The sequence below is a fragment of the Plecotus auritus genome (genome assembly GCF_963455305.1).
Source record: "Plecotus auritus genome assembly, chromosome: 7".
NCBI lineage: Eukaryota > Metazoa > Chordata > Mammalia > Chiroptera > Vespertilionidae > Plecotus > Plecotus auritus.
Window position 1 is genome coordinate 9,812,459 of NC_137774.1, and position 27,983 is coordinate 9,840,441.

General features: G+C 53.7%; 2 protein-coding genes across 5 annotated transcripts; one reads left to right on the forward strand and one right to left on the reverse strand.

Moving 5' to 3' along the window:
* Nucleotides 1-3,923: 3,923 nt before the first annotated feature.
* On the reverse strand, nt 3,924-8,284 carry RPL19 (ribosomal protein L19). 2 transcript variants are annotated; one of them, XM_080678657.1, is made up of 6 exons: nt 8,044-8,284; nt 7,115-7,221; nt 6,023-6,145; nt 5,262-5,382; nt 4,580-4,690; nt 3,924-4,126 (listed from the first exon to the last, which is right to left on the reverse strand). In XM_080678657.1, the coding sequence occupies exons 1-6, from the start codon at nt 8,046-8,048 to the stop codon at nt 4,003-4,005; spliced, it is 591 nt and encodes a 196-aa protein (XP_080534783.1). In that variant the 5' UTR covers nt 8,049-8,284; the 3' UTR covers nt 3,924-4,002. The 2 variants fall into 2 exon arrangements, with proteins under 2 accessions (XP_080534783.1, XP_080534784.1); XM_080678658.1 differs by having other exon boundaries at nt 7,915-8,066.
* A 2,126-nt stretch (nt 8,285-10,410) lies between these two features.
* On the forward strand, nt 10,411-27,862 carry CACNB1 (calcium voltage-gated channel auxiliary subunit beta 1). Of its 3 annotated transcripts, none has more exons than XM_080679436.1 (14): nt 10,411-10,706; nt 13,115-13,201; nt 16,143-16,262; nt 17,168-17,290; nt 17,850-17,986; nt 18,187-18,263; nt 19,655-19,674; nt 19,930-20,010; nt 20,423-20,481; nt 20,664-20,773; nt 20,930-21,081; nt 23,703-23,798; nt 24,221-24,406; nt 26,029-27,862. In XM_080679436.1, exons 1-14 carry the CDS (start codon nt 10,623-10,625, stop codon nt 26,491-26,493), a joined length of 1,797 nt encoding a protein of 598 aa, XP_080535562.1. In that variant the 5' UTR covers nt 10,411-10,622; the 3' UTR covers nt 26,494-27,862. The 3 variants fall into 3 exon arrangements, with proteins under 3 accessions (XP_080535562.1, XP_080535561.1, XP_080535563.1); XM_080679435.1 differs by lacking the exon at nt 19,655-19,674 and adding an exon at nt 18,675-18,829 and having other exon boundaries at nt 10,437-10,706; XM_080679437.1 differs by lacking the exons at nt 10,411-10,706; nt 13,115-13,201; nt 19,655-19,674; nt 26,029-27,862 and adding exons at nt 14,428-14,561; nt 18,675-18,829 and having other exon boundaries at nt 24,221-24,624.
* Nucleotides 27,863-27,983: the final 121 nt, after the last annotated feature.

Genomic DNA, 27,983 nt, shown 5'->3' on the forward strand with positions numbered 1-27,983 from the left:
AGGCTTAAAGAGAGAGCAACTCACATAATAGGCGCCGACTGTGTTCCAGGAACCAAGCCAGGATCTTAATTTTATTTAATCTTCTCAATGACCCGATGAGGAAAGAGGTGGCGTCCCCTTTCGCAGACGGAGAAGGGGAGGCCCTGAGGTGTTAGGTGGCTTACCCAAGGTCGTAGGGATTATCCTGCTCCACCGGGTCCCTTTTGTACCTGGGGAAACAGGCCCAGAGGGACTAGTAACTTGCCCAAGGTCACCCAGCGAAATAGTGGTCAAGCCACTGAGAAATCGTATCCCTTGCCAGTCAGCTCTTCTCCCATTGGGCCCTGGGTCTCTTGGTGCCTTAAACCAGCAAGATGGAAGCAGAGACACCCCAGATGCTGGGCCAGGGGCTCCAGGGATCAAGACCCCACTCCGCTGGAGACAGTGAGAGCCTTCCAGCCAACCCTCCTGCACACTCCACTCCCATCTGCCACCAGCCAGCAGCTGGCCTGGACCCATGCCTCCTCCCCAGCCCATTTGCCGCACTGCTGAGCACAACAGCTTTTTCGGGTGGCTGAACCACTGACAGCATGCTCACAGCCTGAGGGCTGGGAACAGCTGGTGCCCTCCCCATAGCCTCTGCCTTCCTCTGTGCCCACTCAGTGGGTGGCTGGACCGGCAGCACCGTTGGCCTGGGGCAGAGCATGCCCAGGAAACTGCTGGTGGTGCCAACCCACCATTTGGCTCTGTTGCCTGACCCACATGTGCCCTCCATCCTCCCACCTCAGCCTGAGTTTAACTGTGTGGGGATAAAGGTTACCTAGGCTTCGGAGAGATGCAAAAAAGAGGGGGAGCCTGGGAGCCAGAGACAGGAGAGGCCTAAAAGGGTAGAGGGATGGACCAGAGGTGGGAGGAGGGAGTCACAGAGGGAGCCTCTGTCCAATCCCACCCATTTTGCCAGCACCAGCCACTCCCTTTGGTCCCTTCAACCTTCTTCACAAGCCCCCCTCCCCCCATAACCACCTCTCCCAATGCTTGGGACAGGCGGGGTGGGACACCTGCTGAGGAGTGCAAGGAAGGTGGCAGTGTACTTCCAGCCTCAGCCACCCTGGGGCTTGCAGGGAGCCGGCCTAGGTGGTCCCTCTCTCAGCATCAGAGAGAGCACTGGGAAGCGGGCCAGGGACCTACACCCCCTTTCCAGCTCGTGGCTCTGCAGCCGCCGCTGTGCGCAGTACCTCTGCCACAATCCACTCTGAGTCACACCCTCCCACGCCTGGAAGAGTCAAAGATGGGTGCTTGTGTTCATGCAACGCTGAGATTCTGGGGAGCCGCTGGCCCCTCTGAAATGGAGTTGGACTTGCTCAGGGAATCTTTACCTGGGGTCAATGAACCCCTTTAAAAGGGTATACAAATTATAAAGGGGACCAATTGTATATGCTTGAGAGAATGGACATATATTTTCATAACTTTCCATACTTAAAAGAGATCCAGCCGTTAGTTCAGGGGATCTGCTTGCTGAAGGGCCTTAAGCACGGCTTGGGAAGGGGTTAGAGGCCCATGGTGGAAAGAGGTAATTTCCAGGCTGGGGTGAGCTTCAGAAAGAAGGAACTAGGGGATTGGGTTGTGGAGGATGGTATAGGGAGGATAAATGGTGATGGAAGGAGACTTGACTTGGGGTGGTGAACATACAATACAGTGTACAGATGCTGTGTTGTAGAATTGTGCACCTGAAACCTATATAATTTTGTTAACCACTGTCACCTCCAATAAATTCAATAAAAAAGGAAAAAAGGAAGTAACTAAACCCAAAGCTTCCCAAGAGATAGGCTCCCACAACCCATGACCCTTCCCTCCCCGCCAATCCTCCCACAACCCAAAATGTGAGGCGGTTTTCTGCAACCACCTGTGAGAGAACAGCACCATCTCCTGGTCCAGGGTGGAAACCGGTTTCTGTGCTGCTAGCAGGAGCCCAGGTGCGGGTGCCATGTTTGTTACCATAGCCTCCTTTCCGTCGCTCCTCAACTGCTTGAGGGGCGTGGAGGTGGAGTGGCCTCCACTGGCCTTCCCCCTCTGGTCCATGACTGGGAAGGGGTCCCATACTCCAAGCTGAGAGCTTGTCCAAGGCCCTTCCCCTTCTAGGCCACAGCTTCCCCACTTGGGATGACAAAGGATTGGAGCAAGAGCTAAAAAATTAAGTGCATACAGGCTGCCACAGTGGCCACAGGGAACCCTCAAATCAGTGCTCTCGTCCCAGGCTCTGATGCAAGTGGGTGGTGGAGATCCTCTGGACATTCCTCATTGAATTTGGGCTTCCCTGCCTTGGGCCACCCACTTCCCCCATCTGGTCCAGACTGGACAAGGACAGTTGAGGCAGAGCTGGAGAGGGGCCTGCTGTCCCCAAGACCACTTTGGCCCTGCCTTTCCCAAGTGTAGATGAGAACATCTGCCAAGTACACCCCCTGAAGGCCAATTGGCTTTGTATTGCTCCCCGCAAAGCAAAAATTCCTCAGGAGAGGGGTGGAGGGCAGGGAGGTAACTAGCTAGGACATCAGTCCTAGCTGTGTCCATATAAAGGAGGTGGCCGCTTCTATGCAACCTTCCTCCCAACCCAGACGTCTTCCTCATCCAAGTCGACATTCCTGTATTTAACTGGCTGACTGACCCGCTCCACCTGGACATTTGTCCCTCAAACTGCCACCCACTCAATATATCTAAAGCTCAGCTCTTCTAGCCCTTCTCCCCACCTCAAATGGTTCCTTCTCATCACTAAAGGAATCCCCTGCTCAGTCCTCCAAAGCACAAGGCCTTGGGGCCAACCCAGACTTCTTCCTCAGCCCCCACAATCAGTGTCTACAAAGCTGTTTCACTTACTAAATATCTTGAATCCACTTTTCCCATCCCAACCCTACATTAGTTTTTGTGTGAATCCAAATGTCTGCAAAACAAAGACAGTAACCCTACTTGACAATGTTGCCAAGATTAGAATCAATGTCAAAGTACTGGACTCTCAGAGCAGATATTTTATTGTAAAACTGGCAGTTACTACTCCCAGTAATAGTTGCAAAATAAAATTTACTTCCCATTTGTAAAAGGGGCTACAAATTCACAATGTGCTGTGAACTCACAAGCAACTCACAATGGCTGACAAGCTTTTGTATGCCACGTGCCTTTTCCCAATTTCTGAGAAAAGCCTTTTCTTTTATCCCCTATGTGATGGGTATAAGGCCCGCGGCCCCCCCCCCCCCCAAAAAAAAAGCGCGACAGGACAAGAAGGTAAAAAGATTTAGAAATTGTTACTCAAAATGACAGCTTGTTACACCTCGATACAGCTGTTTAGGGATAGCAGTCAGCAGTCGAAGTCCAGGTGTAATTTCTGGACTGATGTTAAAGGGCATATTTTAACCTTGGACCTCAGTGCCCAGTTGAGAAGTGTAAGCACTCTATTTGCTGTCATTTTTAATACCATGTGACAACTATTGGTCCCCAACCAACATTTGAGACCACTTTTAAGGTGCTACCCATGCTCTGCTGTGAAAGCATTTCTGAAGCACAGTATTTTGGAGGCTTGGGTAGAAGCCATTCCTTCCCTCCCTGCAAAGCAGGCCCTGCACCCCACTAAAACAACACACACACAAATCCCCTCTATCATGGAGAGGTCACGAGTCAAGAAATGAAACAGGAACCCTGGAAGGGCCTGTATCTCAGTCCTCAGAGTGGTCATTCTGGCCCTCTAAATAGTGAAGACTGGCCCTGGCTAGGTAGCTCAGTTGATTAGTGTTATCCTGATATACCAAGGTTTTGGGTTCAAGCCCCGGTCAGGGCATATACAAGAATCAACCAATCACGGCTAAATAAGGGGAACAAATCAATGTTTCTCCCTCTCTAAAATAAATACATAAGTAAGTGAAAACCCACAATTAGTAACTTTGGAAGAAGCAGAGAGGTAGACGAAGGCTACTTTTATTAAATGACTGAACCACGTAACTGCCAAGGCCACTATGTACAGGTAAGAGAGGTGAAGCTTTATTTCTTGGTCTCTTCCTCCTTGGACAGAGTCTTGATGATCTCCTCCTTCTTGGCCTGGAGCCGCTCTTCACGGCGCTTGCGGGCTTCCTTGGTCTTAGACCTGCGGGCCTCGGCCTGGTCACTGAGTAATGGAAGTAGAAAAGATGGGTCAGTTTGAGAACAGATAGGCTGCTGGGAGATGGAAGCGCAGGCCTAGACCTCTCTCTTTGAACATAGTTAGCTTGAGGAATGAATGGCCTGGGCCCGTGGTCGGCAAACTGCGGCTCATGAGCCACATGCGGCTCTTTGGCCCCTTGAGTGTGGCTCTTCCACAAAATACCACGGCCTGGGAGAGTCTATTTTGAAGAAGTTTAAGTTTAAAAAATTTGGCTCTCAAAAGAAATTTCAATCGTTGTACTGTTGATATTTGACTCTGCTGACTAATGAGTTTGCCGACCACTGGCCTGGGCTATCAAGAACTCCCACTTCAACTAATCTACAGCCCCTACCGCACATGTCTCAGAGGAACACTTGTAATAATAAAAGTCAAAGAAGCTGCCCCATGACACAGAGGCCAATTCCTGAAGAAACTTACGCCAGAAGCTTCTTGCGAGCCTTGTCTGCCTTCAGCTTGTGGATGTGTTCCATGAGAATCCGCTTGTTTTTGAACACGTTACCCTTCACTTTGAGGTACAGGCTGTGGTACCTGCAGGATGTAGGAAGCAGAGGTTCTAGCCAGTGATGGGATCAGAGGTTGGCCCCTCCACACCAAGTCCCTAAAGCGTGTAGGGTTCCTTTCCTCTTCTATTGCTGATGAACTGCTTTCCCTCAAACCAAAACTTTCTGGCCAGAAGAGCCTGTCTGGCAGATAATTCAATACTTGGACTACCCTGATGCCGTATGGGGGTGGGGCGGGAAGAAAACAGCTAGCCCTGGCTGAGTAGCTCCGTTGGCTAGTGTTGCTCCCATATGCCAAGGCTGCTGGTTCGATCCTCATCCCCGGTCAGGGCACATATAGAGGTCAACCAATGAATGTATAACTAAGTGGAACAACACATCGATGCCTGTTCCCCCACGCCCTCTAAAATCAACAAGTAAACAAACACACACACACACACACACAAACAAAACAGGACAGAATGGAAGAATTTCCTAAGCTTACTCAACACAGATAGCCCCCTCGCCAAGGCCAATGAGACAGAATTGTGTCTGCACAAAGAACAAGCCATCAAAGCAGCAAATGGGTCTTGGTGGGCCCAAGAGGAAGACATGCTTACATGTGGCGGTCAATCTTCTTAGATTCGCGGTATCTTCTGAGTAGCCGGCGAAGAATTCTCATCCTCCTCATCCAGGTTACTTTCTCAGGCATTCGAGCATTGGCAGTACCCTTTCGCTTACCTGCAGAGAAGATGAGTTAGGTCCACTCTCAGGCATTTAGATCTCAAAGGAGTTATTCAAGCCAGCTGATTGGTCCTAATGACAGCTACCAACTTCCACCTTGTGAAAACCTTTATAATTCACTAGGTCATGTGACAAGTGCTTTGTTATCATTTTAAGTAACATTTCCATTTTACAGATGATCCCAAATAATTTCTTTCATTTATTAAGTTTTAAAGGAAGCACAAACAAGGCAATTCTTCCCCCTATGCTTTGCACAGAATGTGGATATGATGGGCATGCACCAAGGCAGCATCGTAAGCTGGAAGGGGCTTTAAAGGTGGTGTGTCCTTCATCTCCCTAAATTATCCTGACCTTTGAAAGTGGTTTTAGAATTTATTGGACAGTTTCAAGTACCAAGTACAATCCTTGGCATAGGGTAGGTGCTCAAGAAATGTGACCTCTTTCTACCAATACTGTACTTTTAATTTCAACACCAGTGCCAACTTTCTGATTTGCACAAAGAAAGCACATCAACTATCAGAGTAAGAAAAGGGCTCAAGATTAGACAGACTGGGAAGAAAAAGATCCTAAATATATTTCAGTCTAGACTTAAACACCCATTATTTCTTAAGTCTTAGAGGAAGAAGAATGCACTAACCTATGCCCATATGCCTGCCCTTCCTGCGGGCCAAGGTGTTTTTCCGGCATCGAGCCCGGGAATGGACAGTCACAGGCTTCCGGATGATCAGCCCATCTTTGATCAGCTTCCGAATCTGCTGCCCTGGAAAAACATAATGTACCTGGTCAGTCAGATAGGGCCTAGCTTCAAGAATGCAAGTCATAACCCAGAGTTTTAATAGGACAGGCCATAGACACTGTGTACATCCCCAGCCCAGTGATCTCAAAACTTCCCCCCACTTTTAGGTATTTGTAGCCTACTCAAAACATCCATCACCATTTCCCAGGTGATGTCTCACCATCCTGGCCCGTCTTCAGTTAGAATCCTGCGAGGTCCATTTAACCAAAATCCCTGTTACCTCCACTTCCTCTTGGTAACTTCCCATCCACTGACCCTCTACACTGCGTGCCTTAGCTATAAACTCTACCTGCCCATGCTGTATTTGGATTTGAGCCCAATCTCCCTCCCCCCTGTAAAAGCCCATTTGCAGTGGCTCCTGTACCTATCACAATGATCCCAAATGAAGCCTGCCTTACAATTGTCATTGAATACTTTTTCCCCCTGTAATATTATATGGAATTATTGTGGTATGATGCTCTCTGTAGGATTGACATCTATTAGCCTTGAATATGCCAACAGGCTCTCCTAAGTCTGAGGCCCCAGGTCTTCCCACATCATTATTTCCTTGGTCATTTCTACCCCCCAGTGCCTTCACAGAGCTTTAAAACAGAGTATCCACTCTAGGAATAGTAATTAGTATAACACTGGGTGGTTCCATCAACTTGTGTTTGTTTTTTGTTTTTTTTTCTAGGAAGAGCTAAGACGAAATCCTAGCTCTTTTATTTACTTTTTGATTAAATTTTTTTTTCTATGAACAGTTTGTCCATTAATTTCTATCCTGCCCTTTTGGCAAATGGCAGGAATAAAAACTCTGGCATCTCCATTATTCTGTGATCCCTCCATTTTATAAGACCTCGCAGACTATAAAGTCAACACAACTGTGTCGTCTTCCATCTCATGAAACATGAGTAAAGGGTAGGACGAAGAAGGAACATAGACCCAAGAACTCACGGGAGTTGGCATTGGCGATTTCATTGGTCTCATTGGGGTCCAACCAGACCTTCTTTTTGCCACAGCGGAGGACGCTGGAGGCAAGCCTCTTCTGAAGCCTGAGCATACTGCGACAAACAGAAAGAAAACACTGTCAGGCCCTGGAAGCCATTGCTAGGAAGGAACGAGTATCCCCAGCACATCTGCCCTTCCAAGTCTTCTAAGGTGGTGAAACAGAACACATGGGAAAGTGGATGTGCATGCGCACACAAGTGTTAGGGGCAAACACGTCCCACTTCACTAAGACTTTTGCCACCCACGCCATCACACCCCCAGATCTTTCCTATATCATTCTCTCCTCTGGAAAATGAGAACGAGTAAAATTAGGATGGAGAGGGGGCTTATGCCCGTTCTGGTGTTCAGCTCTAAAAACAAGTGTTTAGCGTGAAGAATCCGCGGCCAGGAGACCTGAATTGCTAGTCTAGTCCTTTGCTTCCTGGGCTCGTTTCCTTCGTCTCATCACAGTAATAAGCGAAATTCAGCTGGCCTTAAGCGGTCTCCAGGAGGTGCTAGGGTTCGCCCCTCTTGGCAGCCAGAGGCCTGAGACCTCATCACATAGATGCAGAGGTCGGCTCGGATCCAGGAGCGCCCCGCGAGTATGGAGGCCAGGGCCTAGTCACCGCCGCTACCTTCCCTTTGCCCGCGTGGTCGCCCCCGATCCGTGTGCGGCGCGGTGCCCCGCCTTCCCGCGGCCTAAAGTTCTCGGGACGCTCCGCCACCCCAATCCTCTCGAGGCCGGGGCCTAGTGTGCTCCGGCCTACCCCAAACTCCGGGACCCGCCGCTTCAGGGCTGCCTCCACCTCATCTCTCCCATCGGGGGCCACGGTCCCGAGCACCGCCGTCCCCCGGCAGCCGGGATCAACCCAAGCCGGAGACCTGCGAGTCCTCACCTCATGGCTTCTGCCGCAGCGGCGAAAGGAAAGAACTCACTTCGGCCAGGCTCCTCCCATTATCTGTAAAGGGGAGAGGCCATCCCCCGCTCCGCTTTCATCCGTATTCCCCTCTTGTCCTTTCATCTTCCGCCATCCTAAACGTACTTAAATCGTGTGTAAATACCCTAGATAATAGAAGCGTAATATCAGGAATCGTTTTAAACATAAAAACATAGAAAATATACCCCTTTGGTAGGGCAAAATGGTATAGTCCGGCTTCCTACTAGGCACGCGCAGCCAGGGTGGCTGATCACGTGGTTAGTGGGAGCCGGATGTCAGCTGGATTGCGCAGGCGGGGTAGAGGAGTTTGCTAGAGTGGCCCAGTCCTTGCAGGCATCCTGTGTTCTCTGGGAAGATGATTTATTAGCGGGTAAAAAAACAGTGAATGAAGCGGAAGAAAATAATAGGGCAGATATCAGACAAAAGCCACCTTTTTATTCATTTTCTCAGTAGATCGGGAGCCCCTGGAGTGCAGAATAGGTCACCAAAGACATTAGCTTGTTTTTGCACCACTGTGGTTCTTAATCTTAGTGCCTCAGCTTTCTCCTATGTAATATTTCCGTAACCCAGTTGTGAAAATCACGTAAGTTAATGTTTGCAACTTGCAAAGGGAAGCTTTAAGACAAGCTCCTTGATAGTAGGAAACTTGTTCGGCTTACACTGCACTACAGCGGGTTTAGAGTTTAGAGCATAGTAAACACTTGAGAAATACTATTTTGGCTGAGTGAACGCATAGTTGTGAAAGTTTAAAAAAAATTCGAATGACCACACAACCCATAGTTCTTCCCTCCTGGTCTGGCGTACCCAGTGCAAAAACCCAAGGAGAATATTCTGGAATCCAAGAAACCCAGCTTTGAGTGCTGGCTCCACCTGATTACCGCATCTCTAGCTGAATTTTTCTGGCTGCTAAACAGAGCTCAGGTCAAAAAGGGAGAAAGAGGAGCAAAATTTATGCCACATCCTCACATCACAATTAGTGTCATTGTCATGTTACATCTAAGTGAGGTCACAGAAATGGAAAGTCCAGGTCTTTGTGACCGCAAAACCCATGCCTTCTGTCATGCCAGGCTCTCTCGTGTCCATTGGGCAGGTGAGGACCCTGCTCCGGATTGGATCTGCTCATAGGACAATGCTAATGGGTTTCAGCTGCAATGTCTCTCAAAGGGATGTGATCAGAAAAACAATTTAGGCTGGCCATCTACTTGTTGCAGGCCGGCCTTATTTTAGGGTCACTAAACCTGGGCCAATCTCCATTCTACTTCTCACCTCTCCTCTTTGTGGAACAGCAGGAGGGGTAGATTAGGGAGATAACAGGTCCTCCTGTCATGACTGACCCCTACACTGCTCCTTACAGCATCTCCAAAGGCCCCAGCAATCCATCATTTAATTTCACTTTCCCTCATCCTCCCAATCATCCCAGGCGACAAAGATACCACAGTCCTGGCAACCCCATTTTACAGGAAAGGTGTAGTGATTTGTCCAGGGCCACATGACCAGAAAGAGCCTGAGCCAAACTGGCACCAAGGTCTCTTGCCAGAATCCCCTACTCCTTTTCTCTCCGAAGATCATGCGTGTTAAGTGGGGTCCAGGCCTTGGATTGGATGAAGGGGGAGCAATCCTAGGTCAATGGTCATTAGATCTGATTTTAGCCAGTTTCTCCTCTCAGCTCATTTCTTCTTCCTTTTTCTTCTCTCTTCCAAAGTACACGGACCTCACCCAGCCCCAATCCCGGCCTTCTGGAAGGGCCTGGGATACTAGCAGCTGAGACAGAAGGACTCCTGGGTCCCTGGGATTTCTTGTGCTCTGCTGGGACTCCCTTTGGACACCCTCCCCGCTCCAGCCTCAGCCCCCCGCCGGCCAGCCCAGAGTTAGAGGCGGGGAGGGGACTTTCTGTTTGGTTCAAGGGGACCTGGGCTCACACAGGGGAGAAAGCAGTTAAAGCCGGGTCCCCGGGACCGAGAAGTTCCGGTGGCCCAAGCTGGAATGGGGAGACCAGCTAGGGAAGAGCGGTTTGGGACGGAAGGGGGGCGCGGTGCCAGACACGCTAAGCCGCGTTACACCTCCATTAGCGCTTGGCATCCCCTGGTAAACCGCCACCCCCGGCCCCCAACCCTCAGGCGAGTTTCTACCCCCACCCCTGCCCCCGCAGAGGGGGCCGCCTTCACCCCGGGCCAGTCCGAGGTCAGCTTGCGCTCTGCCTCGGAGCCAGGAGGGGCGTGCTTGCCTCCCGCCGCCCTTCCATTGTCCGTGCGGAGCCCGCGGAGGGGCTGCGAGGGGCGGGGCCGGGGCGGGCGGAGGGGCGGGGGGAAGCGGCGCGGGCGGGGGGAGATGCTGAGCCTTCAGGGGCGGAGGAGGCGGCGGCGGCAGAGGAGAGAGCGGGAGGAGGGAGGCAAGGCAGGAAGAGGGCAGCCGCAGGCAGGGCCAGGTGGCTGGATCCGGTGCTGGCTGCGCTGCGCCGCTCTCGGTTCCTACGGCCTCTCGTGCGCTGAGGGCGCCCAGCTGGGCCGGGCCGGCGGCCGGAGGGGAGGCTCCTCTCCATGGTCCAGAAGACCGGCATGTCGCGGGGCCCTTACCCACCCTCCCAGGAGATTCCCATGGAGGTCTTCGACCCCAGCCCACAGGTGAGGCGCGGTGGCTGGGCAGAGGGAAGGGGCCGCTCCCGCGGACCCTGGGAGGTTGGCTGGAGGGACCCTGGGGAGGAAAGGGTTATAAGCTCGGCGCGGAGGGGAGAGGGGCGCCTGCTCGCCCCCAGTTCCTGCGGGTTAATGATTGATGGGCGCTTGGCCCGGAATTGGGCTGCGGTTTTGCGGAGCCGGAGGAGGCGGTCGGAGCGCCTGTCACCCTCGCTTCCTCGTGTCCCTGCTGCTCGGGTACAGGTTCCAGTGGGTTGAGAATGGGGGTGCTGGCGGGGGGATCCCGGGGTTGAGGGAGGCTGGAGAGCGAGCTCAGGCAAAGGGGGCGACGCAGAGCACGCTCTTGGGCGCTGGGCGGGGGTGGGTGGGGCGGGGGTGGCTCTGGGAGATGGCCGAGGCGCTAGTCAGAGGGCGGCGCCAGCAGGCCTTCGGAGCCGCAGACAGTGGCCCTCGAGAGTGGGGAAGGGGCCAGGCTCCCATTCCGGCCACGTCAGCTACATCCCTATATTGGACCAGCACCTCGTCCCCAACACCCACGTTCTCTCTCTCTGCCAATCCTCCCCTCCCCCCTCAGCCCCGGAAAAATGCCTCCAAAGTTTGGAAAGTTGGATGGATGCCAACTCACTGTCCTGGAGGGGAAGAAGCTGTTACCTGGGGGAGGAGGTCTGATGTCCCGCCCTCCCCCCCTAACACTTAACTGTGCCCACGGGTTACTCCGAGGAAGGGGCATTTTCGGGTGTGGTGGGTGTCCATGGAGTAACTAGCAAGGTCTGGGGTGGTTTCTCTGGGGCATGTCCTTCTCTAATCTGGCAACACCCCAAGGCTGGGATAGCATTAACTCTTTTCTGGCTGTGGCCAGAGTGGAGCAATTGTAACCGCCATGATAATGTGGTTAATCTGCATGTGTGTGTGGCGGGGGCCAGGTCAGACCTAAAAATACCTTCCTTCCCCACCCCAGGCCCCTTGGAGCCTGCGAGGCAGCTGCCTGGGCCTTTCTTTCAGCTGTCCCTTGTCCTCTGGGTGCCACTCCCTTTTCCCAGCCTGGGGTGGTGGTGTGAGAGAGTCGGAGCTTCCTGGGTGATCCTCTTAAGTTTGTAGGGATCCCCAATTCCAGAGGTAGGGTGTATGTCTGGTTTAAAGAGAGGTATAGGAGGGAGGATTCTGGGGTTCCCGGGTGCCCTTCTTTCCCATCTATCCATTCTCCTTCTGGTACTTAGGCCCAAGTACCAGAGGGAGGATGGAGATCCTAGTCTGGTCATGGCTTAGTACCTTCTTTGGTAAAGAAACTCTAGGATGCAGGCTGGGGGCACGGGCTTGGAGGGCCTAAACCCTCAATCAGATGACCCCCTCCTCTGGACTGGCCTGGGGTCAATGTGCATGCGTGAGTTGGGGAGGGCAAAGAAGCAGCCCCTGTACAGGCGGCCTGGAAAGAGCTGGATGTGCGGCTGTTTGAGTGCTCAGGCAGTGTCCACTCCAGCCAAGTCAGGAGCCTTGTCAGTGAGACTGAGCCAGCCTACCCCAGGGACTTGTGGGGGCTGTGTCCTAGGCTCATCTTGGGGCAGGGCCAAGGGGCATTTAGATTGATGCAGCCTGGTGGGTACCATGGGGACAGGATGTTGGCAGTGGCAGCTGGGGGTTAGTGGGAGGGTGCTTGATCCCTCTTGCCCCTTCCGGGAGAGGTGTGACCACTGTGATAGTGAGGAGAGGCCTGAGAAAAAGTCCTGCCAGGATAGGGGGTGCTGAGCTTAAACATGCCCGATGGCAGTGGGCCAGGGTTAGATGTTTACTTACCACACGCCTCACCCCCTCCCCGAACATCTAGTTTGGGGTCTCGTAGAGCTGAAAGCGGCCCCTCCCCTCCCCACTCTGCAAAAAAGGAAAGCAAGAGTTGGGCACAAGAAAAGCCAAGTGGGGCCCTCTTGGCAACTGGCAGTTCCCCTTCTCTCTCGGGGCCACAGGCACACTCAGCCCTGCTCCCCTCCAGCTGAGGGGGAGCGGGAGAGGGACTTTCCCCAGGTTTCTTCACCACCACACCCCAGCACTGCAGGTGGCCTCTCCCTTCCCTCCAGGCCTCTGCAGCCTGCCCAGCATCTTAATTAGCTTTGCTGCCTAATGAGCCTCCAGCTACTCAGCGCCTGCCCCTTCCCAGCCTCTCTGGCTTAGTTTGGGGGGTTTCTGTGTGCACTTCCTAGGGCTCTCTTGCACTGCCCCCCACTCCATGGCTGTGGTCTGGGCCCTCCCACCCCTTCGGGCTGTACCATCTCAGGGAGAATATGGGGGGCTGTTCAGATCAGGGAGTGATATTTCCAAGGCTTGGCTGGAGCTCTGGCCCGATAGGGTAAGGGTTGGGAAAGGGCCTTTCTGATTCCACTCTTGTCCCTTCCTGGCTCCTCCAGGGCAAATACAGCAAGAGGAAAGGACGGTTCAAAAGGTCGGATGGGAGCACATCGTCGGATACAACATCCAACAGCTTTGTGCGCCAGGTAATGGGGATGCTGGGCCGAGAGGAGGGAGGCGGCTGGCTGCTGGATCCCGGCTTTGGTGAGCTGGGTCTGAGGCTTTCTCCAGGCACCCTCCCCCATGCCATTTGTCGCCTGCCTGGAACCACCCATCATGCTGACACCCCATGACCTCTCCTGCCTGTACTGTCAGCTGTAACCACGCCCTCAGCCCCCGCCCATCCCTTCCCCCAGCACCAGGCACCAACCCCTGTTGCCTGCCTGCGTCATCTCATTCAGGGACAGCCTGGCTTGCCTCCTTCTAGCTTGCTTCAGGCTGTCACCCACTCCCCCTGCCGGCTGTCTGCTTCCACGTCCTCCCCCAGGATCTGACAGCGTTGGGTAGAGGCAAGTCCTAAGAAATGAGGAGCCAGGACATTTGAGTCCCTGGTTAGGTGTGGGTCGGGGAAAGGCTCCTCGTATCCGGATGTGACCGGTCTTCAACATGCAGAGAGAACGTGTGTTGAAGGAGGAGGGGTACTGGCAGGAGGGAGTTGATTTTAGAAAGGACTTTAGCCCAGCACCTCTGACGGAAGGCAGGGTCACTGAATAGCTTTCCGGGGTCTTCTGTGCTCAGTCAGGAAGATGCCATTCTCATCTCTGTTCTAAGTCTCAACCCCGGGCCATCTCAGGCTCAGGGAGAAACATGTGGTTGCTATGACTACAGAGCATCTCAACAAAAAAAAGGGAGAGGGGCTTGGGATCAGACAAGGAAAAGGAAAATGTTGAAGAGGAAGTGGGCAGGGCATATGAGGGCAGGGGTCGTTGGGAGAAGGGCCCTGTGGGGATCAAGCCCCCTCTTGGACCAGGAGAGGGAGGATGGTACCAGGCAGATCCACCACAGATTGGAGTGCGGCTCTTCTTTTTGATTCCTGTTTCCCCAGCACTTGGCACATGAGAGCCCAGGAAAGGTACCCTTCATCCTAGCATCGCTTAAGTACACAAATAGGAAGTCCTTCCTTCAGTCTCTCCTTCATCCCTCCTGTTGCGGGACTGGGCTAGGACCGGGCTAGGAAGAATGGTGCTGTGCTCTCAGTGTAACCCCTCTTGACAGGAAAAGGACTTGGTTCGCTCAGTGTTTGGTAACCCAGGTTGTCAGACCCCAGTCTCTAATCCTTTCCCCTCTCCTCTCCCTAGTCCTGACCCCCAGTAGGTGGCAGGGAGTGGGGGGGGCAGTCCTTGCCACATCTCTGAGCTAAATATACCCTAGCAGTCTGCACATGTAGCAACTCTGCTTGTAATCTGAGCCCCCTGGGGGAACGGGCAGTTTGGGCCACCTCCTAGGCCAGCAGGGCCAGGCACTGAGGGTGCTGATATGGAGGCGCCCAGCCGGACCCTCGTGGTGGTGAGCTGGGGATAGGGGACAGGGTGGGAGCAGCTCCTCGAGGAAGCTGGTGAAGGGGGCTTCAGTCTAGCCTGCCTCTCTGCCTCCTCACCGTTTCCCTGTCTCCTGCCATTCCTGCCATGTCTGTGTGCATGCATGTGCGTGAGCGCGTGTGCATGTGTGTGTCGGTCAGTGAGTGCCGCTCTGTCACTCTCTCTGGGTCTGTTTCTCTGACTCTGTGCGTCTGTCTCCCTGACGCTGCGTGCTCCCGTCGGGAGGGGTGAAGAGTGGTAGACGAACTGGCTTCCACTCTTCTTCCTTTACGTCTCTTTCCCAGCTTCTGTTAGTGACTTCAACCCCCACCTCCAACCTATCGCCTCACGAGTCTCCCGTTTTCATGATTTGGCTGGGAAAAGGATGGACAACTGCACTGGCTAATGACCAGGGCCCTCTGAGGGGGGTGGGACTGTGTCTTCTCTCCTTCTCAGGTCCCATCCATACAAAGCTAATGGGAATTTCTGGCCAAGTGACCCTTTCCTGCCCTCAGGAAAAACCCCCCACATCTCCGCAGTCCTGTTCTTCCCCACATCACCTTCCACCCCTTGTAGCGACAGCACTGCTGCTCACACACACAAATCCACACATCCTGGCTCCTGCCCTCAGGGGCTGCACACCCTCAGGGACACTGACACCTAGGGTGCCCCCTGTATGTGCTCATATGTACCTGCTTGCATTCAGTCATGAGATCCAGCACATACTATAGAACACACCCTCCTCCATGGACTTGAAGTTGCACATCCAAGCGCACCCGTGAGTAAGCGTGTTCATTCACACTGCGGGTCTGGACTGTTTGTGTCTTACACATGTGCCTGCATCACTGAAGGAGTTAGGCTCTGGAATGGTCGATGTGGTCCTGGCACACCCCCACTTCTGAGCCGGCCTTAACCCTGGCAGCTGCAGCCCCCTGTTCTGCTCTTCACTGGCCTCTGCTGCCTGCACCATCTCAGGAATCTTGGACTTCCTTTTGTATCTTCTGAGAGCCTCAGGGTTGGGGCTCCCCTGATTCTGACGGGGGAGGTAGGATTCTGCCCTCCCTCACCCTTGAGCACAAGACAGCAGAATTTTTGGTGGCCCCATCATGCCGAGCAGGCTGCCCACTGCCAATAGTGCGGAAAGCTCAGGCCTACGCTGGTGGCTACAGTCCCTGGAAGGACCCACTGGGCTTCTGCTGAGTCTGTCTCAGCTGGTGCTGAGGGGAGGGGCGGGAATGAGGAGCAGGGAGGGGAGATTCATCCTCTGGCACTCCTCTATTGCGCTGCCCCTATCAGGTTCCCGCCCCTCCCGGGCCCCAAGCAGCTGTCCTTGGACCTGCCTTAACCCCTGGCTTGCTGCTGTCACCCTTTCTAGGGCCACATCTTTCCTGTGGGCCTGCAAACCTCAGTCCCTGATTCCTCCCTTATAATACCACCTTCTCCTAGCCCCGTGGCATCATGCTGGGCTGCCTGGGGCTTGAGGCAGCCATGATGGGTGGCACCTCCATGCCTTCTGAGGCCCAGGAGATGGGGAGGCAGTGCTGGCCCTGAGCTGGCCCTGTCTTTCCAGGGCTCAGCGGAGTCCTACACCAGCCGCCCATCGGACTCTGATGTGTCTCTGGAAGAGGACCGGGAAGCCTTAAGGAAGGAGGCAGAGCGCCAGGCATTAGCCCAGCTTGAGAAAGCCAAGGTGAGAAGGAAGGGAGGGGCTGTGCTGTCCTATTCCTCCCCCACCCCCCCGCCCTAGGCTTTAGAGACAGCCTAGAAAGACCCGGGGTCAAGTCTTGGCCCAGCCACTTCCTAGCTGGTATACCCATGGGCCTCAGTGTGCCTTTGTCTTTCACCTGTAAAATGTGGGCTATAATACTGCCTGCTTATACAGTATAATGTGTCTGATACTGTTTCCACACGTAACAGGAGCTTGAGAAGTGCTAAAAATTTACACTTCTTTCTGGAGTCACACTTCCTGGGCTGCTCTTACTGGCTAGCTGTACAATGATCCTAGGCAAGTCACTTAACCTTTCTGAACTTCAGTCTCCGCATTCATTAAAATGAAGAGAACAATACTTCTTGGGATTTTTGTGATACATAAATGAGATAATGCGTGTGAAACATGTAACACAGTACCTGGCACACTAAACAGTAGCTTATTATTATTACTAGAGGCCCGATGCACGAAATTCGTGCAAGGGGCTCAGCCCTCGCAGCCGCAGATGCCGGCTTGCCTCGGCCCTCACAGCCCTGGCTTCGTCCAGAAGGTCGTTCGGCTGTCCGGTCTAATTAGCATATTATGCTTTTATTATTATTATAGATTATTATTATTATTATTCCTTTTGAGTGTCGTTCTGGGCTTTCCCCACCCCTAATACTTATCACTCCCCAGTGTCCCCCTCCACCCTGAGAGGGCTATTTTTTCCTTTTTAATTGTGAAAATTAACATATATGCAAAAACCCTACCAAGCCATTCGGTATACCTTTTAATGAACAATTTCTAAAACAAGCCTCCACATAATCGCCACCCCAGTCAAGAAGTTGTACATTTTTACATGATGGTCTAACCCTCTGGCTGTCACCCTCCCTGTCCCCCTCCTCTAGACCAAGCCTGTGGCATTTGCTGTTCGGACAAATGTCGGCTACAACCCATCTCCAGGGGATGAGGTGCCTGTGCAGGGAGTGGCCATCACCTTCGAGCCCAAGGACTTCCTGCACATCAAAGAGGTGGAGAGAGCACTTGGCATCTGGAGGGTAGTGGGTACCAGGAGAGGGGCATCTGGAACTGTCGTGGAAAAAGACTTCTGAGCCAAGCAGGGCTGGGCTGAGTCTGCTGCGCAACCTTAGACAAATCTTTCCACCTCTCTGAGCCTCTAATTTTTCATTGGTGAAATGGGGTGGTAATGCCTAGGTCACCAGGTTGTTGGGCAGGATTGTGATGAGGCCTGTCAGTGGAGTGGCAGCTTGCCAGGCACATGTAGGTGCCAGCGTTTGCTTCTCTCCTCGCCTTTCCAGGGCAGGACGGACACGTGGGGAAGAAGGACTCTCAGAACAGGGATGTGCTGGGGGCAGGGTGATCCATGGCCCAAGAGGATGCTGGTCCTGGAGTTGTCCTGGAAATTGGGGCTGTACTCAGAGGCTGGAACCAGGGGTGGGGCTCTTTGAGGGTGCCACCCCCTGGGCAGGGTAGGCAACTCCGAGGGTAGTTTCCCCTGCAGGGTGGCTGCTGGCTTGCACCTCCAATCTCCCTCTTGGTCTCTCCCACCCCACCTGCCGTTGTTTGCAGAAATACAATAATGACTGGTGGATCGGGCGACTGGTAAAGGAGGGCTGTGAGGTTGGCTTCATTCCTAGCCCTGTCAAACTGGACAGCCTGCGTCTGCTGCAGGAACAGAAGCTGCGCCAGAACCGCCTCAGCTCCAGGTGTCTGGCTGGGGGTGGGGCACTGCCAACCCCGGGAGAGGCCATTCAGCCAGGACTTGGCCTCAGGGTGATACCCCTGTGGTATCACCAGTGGGGTTGGAGAATCTTGGGGGCAGGGCAGCATGTGAGAGAACCAAGATTCCCCCACCCTCACACCCACCCCTTAGCTCACAGTTCCATTTGCCTCTCTACCCACACAGCAAATCAGGTGACAACTCCAGCTCCAGTCTGGGAGATGTGGTGACTGGCACCCGCCGCCCCACACCCCCCGCCAGTGGTAAGAGCTGCTGCCTCCCCACTCCCCAGGGAGTCATGGGGAGCTTCTGGGTTGGGTGGTCTCCCCACTGCCCTTCCCCCTCCTTCCCCTGCAGTAGAGGGTACCCCATTCCTGAGTCCTCCACACACATCCAGTGGTCCCCTCTCCATGAAGAGTAGGGTACCCCACGAGCTGGGCCAGTCAGCACCCATCCTCTCATGTCTCTCCTCTCCCATTTCTTTGGTAGCTCCATTTCTCTGCCTGACTCCCCTCCCACTCCCCCTATTCATTTCTCCCAACCCTGTTCCATTCACCTCTTCTTCTTTCTTTTTCCCCCATCCCATCCCTGCGTTCTGTATTTGTGTCTCCCTGTCCATCTCACTCCTCCCCACCTCGCCTCCCTCCTCCCTCTCTCCTGACTCTCCGGTCCAGGTAATGAAATGACTAACTTAGCATTTGAACTAGACCCCCTAGAGTTAGAGGACGAGGAGGCTGAGCTGGGGGAGCCTGGTGGCTCTGCCAAGACTAGTGTTAGCAGTGTCACCACCCCGTCACCCCATGGCAAACGCATCTCCTTCTTCAAGAAGGTAATCCTTGCTGGGTTCTTGTGAGAGGGGAGGGGGTCAGGGCCCAGATCTTTGGCAGGGGAGGGGGCCGGAATGGATTCAGATGTGGTGGCAGCCTGATTCTGCGGGGGGTGGGGGGGATCGGGCTTCCTGCTGAGGAGGCGGGCGGGGTGGGATGGCACAGAGGACAGGCGTGTCTCTCTCCACACAAAACCCTACCCTGGCCCACTCCACAGGAAGGGGTAGTTCTTGACATCAAAGCACCCCTTCCCTTGGAAAGCTGCCCCCCTCCCCAACCAGAAGTAGAATCTGGTGGTAATGAAACCTGACCTTTCCCCTCACTACCACTGTGCCATCCCATGTTTGCCCCCACCCCAAATGTGAAGGGGGAGTGGCACGGTGACCTTTCTTTGCCCTTTCCGGACTTGGGTGGGCATGTGGGGGTCTACTGGCTACAGAGCAGGACAGTCAAGAGAACTCTTAAATCGGGCAGGTTGGCTGTACTGGGGCCAGAGGTGGGCACCAAATTAGGGGCTGTCACCCTCCCCAGCTCTTTTCCAAGACCCAGAAAGAGGGTCTTGGTATGTCTGAATATACTCAGTTCCCCTGGACTGACTGACAGTCCCACTCCCAGCCCTGATCCAGGGCCACCTCTGGCTCCCCCTGGCATGGGGTCCCGTCCCCTCTCTCTGGCTCTGTCTGTCACTAACACGCATGCCCTGTTATCTCTCCTCGTCTGCCCGCTCTCCCTCCCTCTCTTGTCCTGGCTCCTTCCTTGCCCTCTGCCCCTGCCTGGGTGCCCTTCCCTCTCTCCCTCCTCCCCCTCTTGGCAATCTCTGGACCCAGCCAAACAGAAGCAGAAATCGGTGAGTATCACAGCTTTCTGTGTCTCCCCTCCCCACCCTTTGGGATGAGCTAGGGGGGATCTTCTAACACCCATTCCCATATCTGCCCCATTTCCCCCCCACTTCCTGGTTCTCCCTGCCATCCCTCCCCACCTCACCCTGATCCCCACATCTGGGCTCTGGGACCAGCGGGAGGAACGGATGCATGTGGAGGCTGGGGAAGAGGGGCTAATGCCATCTCCACTCTGGGGTTTCCCCTCCCTGCCTCCCCTCCAGACAGAGCATGTGCCCCCCTATGACGTGGTGCCTTCCATGAGGCCCATCATCCTGGTGGGACCGTCGCTCAAGGGCTATGAGGTAGGAGCCCATAGATGGGAGTGGACCCAGAGGGGCCCAGACCTTCAGAGACACTCCAGAGGTTTCGAAGGGCCCAGGTTCCTGGGTATCTTCCCCAGAGGGCTACAGACCTTCAGAGAAATTTCCCAGAGGGGGCCCAACCCACAGGGAGACCCACTCAGAGGGTCGAGTTCCTCCCCCCAAAATCCCCAGAAGAGTCCTCCCAGAGGTACCACCTAGAAGAACCATTGGAATCTGAGAGCTCATTGGAGGCTCCTTAGACTCAGAAGACTCCTCCTACCCCCAGGGTCCCATTCATTTCAGGAATTTAAGAAGAAAATGGAGTGGGAAGGTGCATACACCCAGCAGCCCACTCTTGCTGAGTGGCTTTTTAAACACCTGACTTCTCCCCCACCCCAAATCCCACCCTCAGGTTACAGACATGATGCAGAAAGCTTTGTTTGACTTCTTGAAGCATCGGTTTGATGGCAGGTAAGACCCCAGGAGCTAGGTCCCCACTGCCACTGCAGTCCTCTGCTGCTGGGGATGGGCAGGATGGCTTGAATGATAATTTGGGACTCTTGGACTGAGGGATAGCAGACAGGCCTAGAGCCTGGGGAACAGGCAGGGCATTCTAGCCCACCTGACCCCTGACTCTCTTTGCCCCATCCCAGGATCTCCATCACTCGGGTGACAGCGGACATTTCTCTGGCTAAGCGCTCAGTCCTCAACAACCCCAGCAAACACATTATCATTGAGCGCTCCAACACACGCTCCAGCCTGGGTGAGTCCCCCTCTTCATCCCCCCCGCCCCTGCTTTTTGGGGCCAGATGTGGGAGCGGGGGGGGGGCGGGGGCATCTCCAGAAGTGTTCTATCCACCCACTGCCTCCTGGGGGCTCCCTTACATTCCCCCTTCTCCATGACTCCATGTACCTCCAGCTGAGGTTCAGAGCGAGATCGAGCGAATCTTCGAGCTGGCCCGGACCCTTCAGTTGGTTGCTCTGGACGCCGACACCATCAACCACCCGGCCCAACTCTCCAAGACCTCACTGGCCCCCATCATTGTTTACATCAAGATCACCTCTCCCAAGGTGGGTGCAGAAGCCGGACCCGAGAGGGGACAGGCGCTCTCGGGAGTCTGGCTGCCTGTTTAAATCCCAGCTGCTGCTTACTAATGATGTGGCTTAATCACCCCAGCCTTCCTTTCCCGCTCTGTACAACTCCATCACATGGATATTGTGAAGATTCAATCTGATGGGAATACTTAGTACTTAGCAAAGGTTCTGGTATAATGGACCTCATCATGTATTAGCTATTAGTACTCTATAAATCTTTTTTTTTTTTTTTTTTTTTTAATATATTTTATTGATATTTTACAGAGAGGAAGGGAGAGGGATAGAGAGCTAGAAACATCGATGGGAGAGAAACATCGATCAGCTGCCTCCTGCACACCTCCCACTGGGGATGTGCCCGCAACCAAGGTACATGCCCTTGACCGGAATCGAACCCGGGACCCTTCAGTCCGCAGGCTGACGCTCTATCCACTGAGCCAAACCGGTTTCGGCCTCTATAAATCTTAATACAAATATTATTATTAGGGTCATGCAGGCCAGTCCCCTATCTCCGCTCTGGTTAACCTCCCACTCCTGATCCAGAAAACTGGAATTCTGTGCGTGTTGTCCCAGGTGTCACCCAGCTACTTGACAGCCGGGAGGTTCTTCCTGCCTTTTGGTTTCAGCCCTTTTTGCTGCACTGTCCTCCTGTGGACCTTGATAGAGATGAAATCCGTAGGATTCACTTCTTCGTCATATTGCAGCTCCATTAGTTTTCCCTCCTAGGTGTTAATGGGGAGGAACATGCAGGGTGAGTGTAGGTGAAGAAGTGGGGGTTTGAGACACATGGAGGGCAAGCGTAGGTGAAGGATTTGAAGTTAGAAGACAGCATGGGGTTCAAATCCTAGCTGTGATTGGCTTATTCATGAGATTTTGTTGTTTTTTTGTTGTTATTTTTTACTGAAATTGAGGCCTCTGACCTCCTTTCTTCACCTGTAGAATGGGGACTATAATCCCTCCCTGGTATGGTGTGATTGTTGAGAGGGTTTGAGGTAATGTCATAGAGAGCCCGGAGTTCATGATGGCAACCAGGGGCGGTAACTGTTATTACCTCATGAGGGCACCCTGGGACCTGAGCACCCGTTACTTAACCTTTCTGCGTCCTAAGTTTCTAATGAGCATAAAGGGGATGATGAATCTAAGTACTTCCTGGCATGGTTGAAAGGATCCAATAAGATAAAGGATCCAATAAGATCGAAAAAACACTTTGTGATCTAGCCCTGAATGGTTTGGCTCAGTGGATAGAGCATCGACCTGCGGACTGAAAGGTCCCAGGTTCGATTCCGGTCAAGGGCATGTACCTTGGTTGCGGGCACATCCCCAGTGGAGGGTGTGCAGGAGGCAGCTGATCGATGTTTCTCTCTCATCGGTGTTTCTGACTCTCTATCCCTCTCCCTTCCTCTCTGTAAAAAAGCAATAAAAATATATTTAAAAAAACACACACTTTGTGATCTAGAAAGTACCAGGACGCCCATTCCCCCAGACTGCCTGGGTTTATGTCCCAGTGCTGCCACTCACCAGCTCTGTGCTCCTTTGCCAAGTCAGCTGACATCTCTATGCCTCAGTGTCCTCATCTGTAAAATAGGGATCCTCAAGTAGTGATTGTGAAGATCAAATAAATGGATTAACCATGCAAAGTGGCTGGTACCTCCTAAGCACTATATCTATTTTATTTTTTAAAAGATTTTTATTTATAGAAGAGTTGCAAGAATAGTCCAAAGAACTCTAATCCTTTGAATGCCCTTCACTTGGATTTGCTAATTTTTTTAACAGCTTTATTGAGGTATAATTTACGTACCACTCAATTCAGCCATTGAAAGTATGCAATTCAAATTTTTCAGTTTGATTAATTCTCAACATTTTGCCACATTTTACTTTATCTTATGTATTATGTACACATAACGATTTGAGAGTAGGTTATAGGTATTGTATGCCTTTATCCCACCATGTATTTCTTAAGAACAAGGGCATTAATCACAGTATAACTGTCAAATTCAGGAAGTGTTATCTGGAATGCAGTCCATCTTCAGTTTTCACCAAAGCCACGCGTCCTGATTGCATTGCATCAAGAGGCATATGACATTGGTCTGCTGCATCACTGGTGATGTTAGCTTTGATCATTTAGTTAAGGTTAGGGGTTTGTTTCAGCTATTGTTATTATTATGATTGAGTGAAAATCATAGTAATGGCCACCTAATGGGATTATTGTCGGGACTAAATGAATTGATCATGTAAAAAGTACCCAATAGTGCCAGTACACAGCAAGTGCCCCATAAAGCATGGCTGTTGTTAACATGGAGGGGAAGTTGGCCTAGCCAATGGAGCCTGTGAAGAAGCTCAGAGGAGCTGGGCTGTATGCCCTTCAGACAGCCACTGTTACGAGAACTTCTAGGACATGTTGGCATGAGACCCAGGAGAGAGCCTGGGCATTGTGTAGGATGGATACAGAGCGGGTGAGGTGATTTCTGAAGAGGTGGCCAGGGCTGAGAGTCATCGAACATCCCCTAGCCCTGACACTGCCTCTCCACATTAGCTTTAACCACGACCTGCCTCTCTGACTTGGTGCATTTCTGGGGTTCCCTCTTCTCCCCCCAAACCAGGTACTTCAGAGGCTCATCAAGTCTCGAGGGAAGTCTCAGTCCAAACACCTCAATGTGCAAATAGCGGCCTCGGAGAAGCTGGCGCAGTGTCCGCCTGTGAGTGCTCAGACCCCGGGGAAGGGGGTGGCATTTGGATTCTGGTTTCCTCTGGCCTGCATGGGAGACAGAGTGACCAGGAACACCTGGGCTGGGTCCATAGGCGCAGACTGGTCTTCTGGGAAGGAGTGCTGGGCAGGCAGTCAGAGACTGGCTTCAAGCCCCAGAAGTACCACTTCTCTTTGGGGCGTCTAAGCCTTAAATCTAGAATGAGGGAGTTGGACTCTGTGGGTGCCAAGACCCTTTGTAGTTCTGCCAGTGCACATCTGAGAGCGCCCCTTCTCTTTCTGGACATCCAGAAGTCTCTTTTTAACCTTGTCCTTCAACCCCTTGACTCTCCGCCCATTGTGCCCAGGCCACACCCACAACCCCTAGGTCATGCCTGGCTCATCCTAGCCCTACCCCTCACCCCGCCTCCACAGGAAATGTTTGACATCATCCTGGACGAGAACCAATTGGAGGATGCCTGTGAGCACTTGGCCGAATACTTGGAAGCCTATTGGAAGGCCACACACCCGCCCAGCAGCACTCCACCTAACCCACTGCTGAACCGCACCATGGCTACTGCAGCCCTGGCTGCCAGCCCTGCCCCTGTCTCCAACCTCCAGGTACAGGTGCTCACCTCACTCAGGAGAAATCTCAGCTTCTGGGGTGGGCTGGAGGCCTCACAGCAGGCCGGGGCGGTGCCCCAGCTGCAGGAGCACGCCATGTAGGTACCCCCTCCCCCCACATCTCCCCTCCTGCCCATGGCCGGGAATTGGAGAACAGGGATCATGGGGAAGGAAGGAAAGAGCTCTATTTTGTAAAAAAATGTGGTGAGCAGCAGCTTCTGGTGTCTGTGATTTGTTTATGGGATTGGGGCGGGCTGATGGTACTCCTTGGGCCTGGTCCCATAGGACTACATCCGCTGCCTTGGGGACTTTTGGGGGTGAGACCTGATTGGGGGCCCTGTAAGTCAAGTGACTAGGAAGAAAACATGGAGACGACTGGTAGAGTCATTCACTGGACTCCATGCCCATTTTAGACACAATAGTGGTCACAGAATTGTAGACCCAACAGAGCAAGGAATCCCACAAAGCAGGGGCCTTTAAACCCAAAGCGACTGTCCCCTTTCCTAGAGCCCTAACCACAGGAGGCCCCTCAGAAGGGACCTAGAATGTAGCATCTTCGGTGATTGATGCTGAACCTTCCATTCTTCTCCCAGTTAAACAGATTCCAGGAAAGGCCTTCCTGTGGGTGCCCTGCCCTGCCTCTCCCTCCTCCCGTGGGAGCCATGGCCCATCCCTGAGATCACATTATTACGCATTTGATTCTCGATTAGAGCCAGAAAACAAAGCATTCTAGACCATTGCTTTTCAAATTTGTTCACTGAATCTTATGTGGAAGCTCAGTATAAGCCAGCCATCCTTGCTCTGCTCAGAGGGAGCTAGTGGCTTGGTCTTCACTTCACCTCCACAGGGACCCCTGAAGCACTTCTGTGCCCTCCCACGCCACCCCAGATCTCAGGGGAACAGTTTGGAAACTGCTGCTCTCATCTCCATCACACCACCACAGAGAAACTGGGCTACAGGAAGGGGAGTCATTTGCTTAGCATCACCCAACTTAAAGGGGCAGGACTAGGACCCAGGCCTCTTTGCACCCACCCAGTGGCCTCTGTGAGGGGAGTGGCCATCAGGACATTGGGCCACCTCATCATCTCCTGTGGGGATGGAGACCCATCAGCTTTTCCTATCCTGCTGCTTTGAGTCTTTGCTGGGGGCAGAGGAGGAAGTCCATCATTTGACTTGGGTCAGGGAGTGTGGGGTTCTAGAATCCTCTGATTAGGGCCTGGTTTGGACTGAAGGAGCTGGGGTTAGTGAGCTTGAGCTGAAATCCCCTTAGTGTATTTGGAAAACTGGAGCAATGACTAACCCAATCAACCGCTAATGAGTGGCAATACTAATGAGCTGTTAATGATGATTTACCCCCAAAAAGCATTAGTGACGTGTTTTGAGGAAGCGATGACTAATTGTTCATGGGGTCTGTGTCATGGTAACCGGAGAGTTCAGGCCTCCTCAGCTGTGGGAAGGTTGGGTGCCCCCGTCCTAACAAGAGTCCTTGGCAGGGAGTCAGCCCCCTCCTCCCTCAGCCAGGCTGGTGCCTTGGTGCCATCACTAACCTGCATTGCCTTGTTGTGTTTCTCTCACCCCTGCCTGATCCGCATGGTGTGTGCCGTCTGTCTGCTAACCAGGGACCCTACCTTGCTTCTGGGGACCAGTCGCTGGACCGGGCCACCGGGGAGCATGCCAGCGTGCACGAGTACCCGGGGGAGCTGGGCCAGCCCCCAGGCCTTTACCCCAGCAGCCACCCACCAGGCCGGGTGGGCACCGTGCGGGCACTGTCCCGCCAAGACACGTTTGATGCCGACGCCTCTGGCAACCGAAATTCTGCCTACACCGAGCTGGGAGACTCGTGCGTGGACATGGAGACTGACCCCTCAGAGGGGCCAGGGCTTGGAGACCCCGCAGGGGGCAGTACCCCACCAGCTCGTCAGGGATCCTGGGAGGATGAAGAAGACGACTATGAAGAGGAGCTGACTGACAACCGGAATCGTGGCCGGAATAAGGCCCGCTACTGCGCGGAGGGCGGGGGACCCGTGCTGGGACGCAACAAGAACGAGCTGGAGGGCTGGGGGCGGGGTGTTTACATCCGCTGAGAGGCCGCGGCCACACTGGGAGGAAGGACTCTGAGCCCAGGGAGGGCAGGTACAGCTCGCTCACCACCGGGATGTATCTTACCTCCAGGGGGCGCTTCTCTTTCAGATGCCTTTGCTCAGTGTTGGGGTTTGTTTTTTTTTAGGTGGTAGCGTCCCAGCTCCTGGGAGTCCCTTCAGCTCCAGCTGTAGGTTTTTATCTACCTGCGGTGGATGGATGGGGGATGCCCACCTGTCTGCAGTGTCTCCTTTTCCCCACCTCAGGGGGTCTCTCTCCCCCCTCACTCTCCCAGAGAAAAGGTGCGCTTCCTTAGCTCTTTCTACTTGGGACTCTAAATGGGGTGGCCCTTTTTCCAACCTGGAGTATTTGGGAAGGGTAGGGGGCTTTTCCTGGAGAGAGAGAGACCACAGGCTTTTCCATGAGTGTTCTCTTCCCAAACTCCAGGCCCAGGGTCCCTCATCATGCCCAACCCTCCCCACCCGTTCTCCCCCCAGCTTTCTGGCAGCATGGTCTGGTAGGAGGGAGCTCTCGGCTGGAAGCCCCTTGGGGAGGTGTCTGGGTAGAAACTGACAGGCATCGGATGTAGTGCCATCTGCCCACCCAGGACCTAACCCTGAGGAGTGGGCAATCGGAGGCGCTCCTCCCCTCCCCCCCGTCTCCATGCCTCAGCCTTTACCTGCCCCAGGAATGAGCTTTGCCTACAGTATCCCTTGCCTGCTGCCACCAGAAGAGGGGCCCTCCACACCCCTGAGTCACCTGGGTGTGGAGCCCATGGAACACTCTGGTCCGCCTCATTTTGAAACCAAAAACTGCTCCTTCATTCTCACCCCAAAACCCCAGGAGAGAGGCCCTTGGGGTTGGTGCCCAGGAAATGATCACTGCCCCAGGGGTTGCCTCGGGACCACGGATCTCCTCTGGGGGGGCGTGGCTGCTGCTGCTGCTGCTGCTCTGTATTTGCCTCTTGTGATCCTGTTCTTTACCCATGTCCGCTCCACTCCCCCCAGGAGAGGCCTTCCTACCCCCTCTGACCTGAGTGTCCCTCTGCCTAGCATCCCCTTAGCCCAGCAGCCCTGCCCCTCCCCAGCATCCCAGCTGGGCCAGAGAGAGCCGATTGTGCCAACGAGGACTGGGCCCTGCCCGGCTGCCCACCTCAGGGATGGGCACCTCATGCCTGTCTCGCCACCTCCTGTGCCAATGTTGTCCCACCCCCCGCCTGGGGGTGGGGTGCATCTTCCACTTACTGGTTAGAAGAGACCACTGCCCAACCTTTCCCCCTCCTGTCCGGTATCGTGTGCCTCCATCTGTCCATCTGTTCGTCTTTACTCCCCTAGGAGTATTTTGCCTCATATAAAACCACCATCCTGTCCTTTGCGGCGGCCTCCCAAGCCTGCTTTGTTCCCGCAGGGGGGTGGGAGGGCTGGGTGCAGGAGGAAGCTGTGCCTGGAGTCGTTTCCTCCACAGGAGATGAGGCTGATCTGTGACTGATGCATTA

Coding starts and splice junctions, on each gene's coding strand:
- CACNB1 (XM_080679435.1), top strand. CDS start 10,623: ATGGTCCAGAAGACCGGCATGTCGCGGGGCCCTTACCCACCCTCCCAG. Junction 17,291..17,849: donor ACTTCCTGCACATCAAAGAG/GTGGAGAGAGCA, acceptor CGTTGTTTGCAG/AAATACAATAATGACTGGTG. Junction 24,407..26,028: donor CCCCTGTCTCCAACCTCCAG/GTACAGGTGCTC, acceptor TCTGCTAACCAG/GGACCCTACCTTGCTTCTGG.
- RPL19 (XM_080678657.1), bottom strand. Junction 5,383..6,022: donor GGGCAGGCATATGGGCATAG/GTTAGTGCATTC, acceptor TCTTCTCTGCAG/GTAAGCGAAAGGGTACTGCC. Junction 4,127..4,579: donor GCTCGCAAGAAGCTTCTGGC/GTAAGTTTCTTC, acceptor TCCATTACTCAG/TGACCAGGCCGAGGCCCGCA.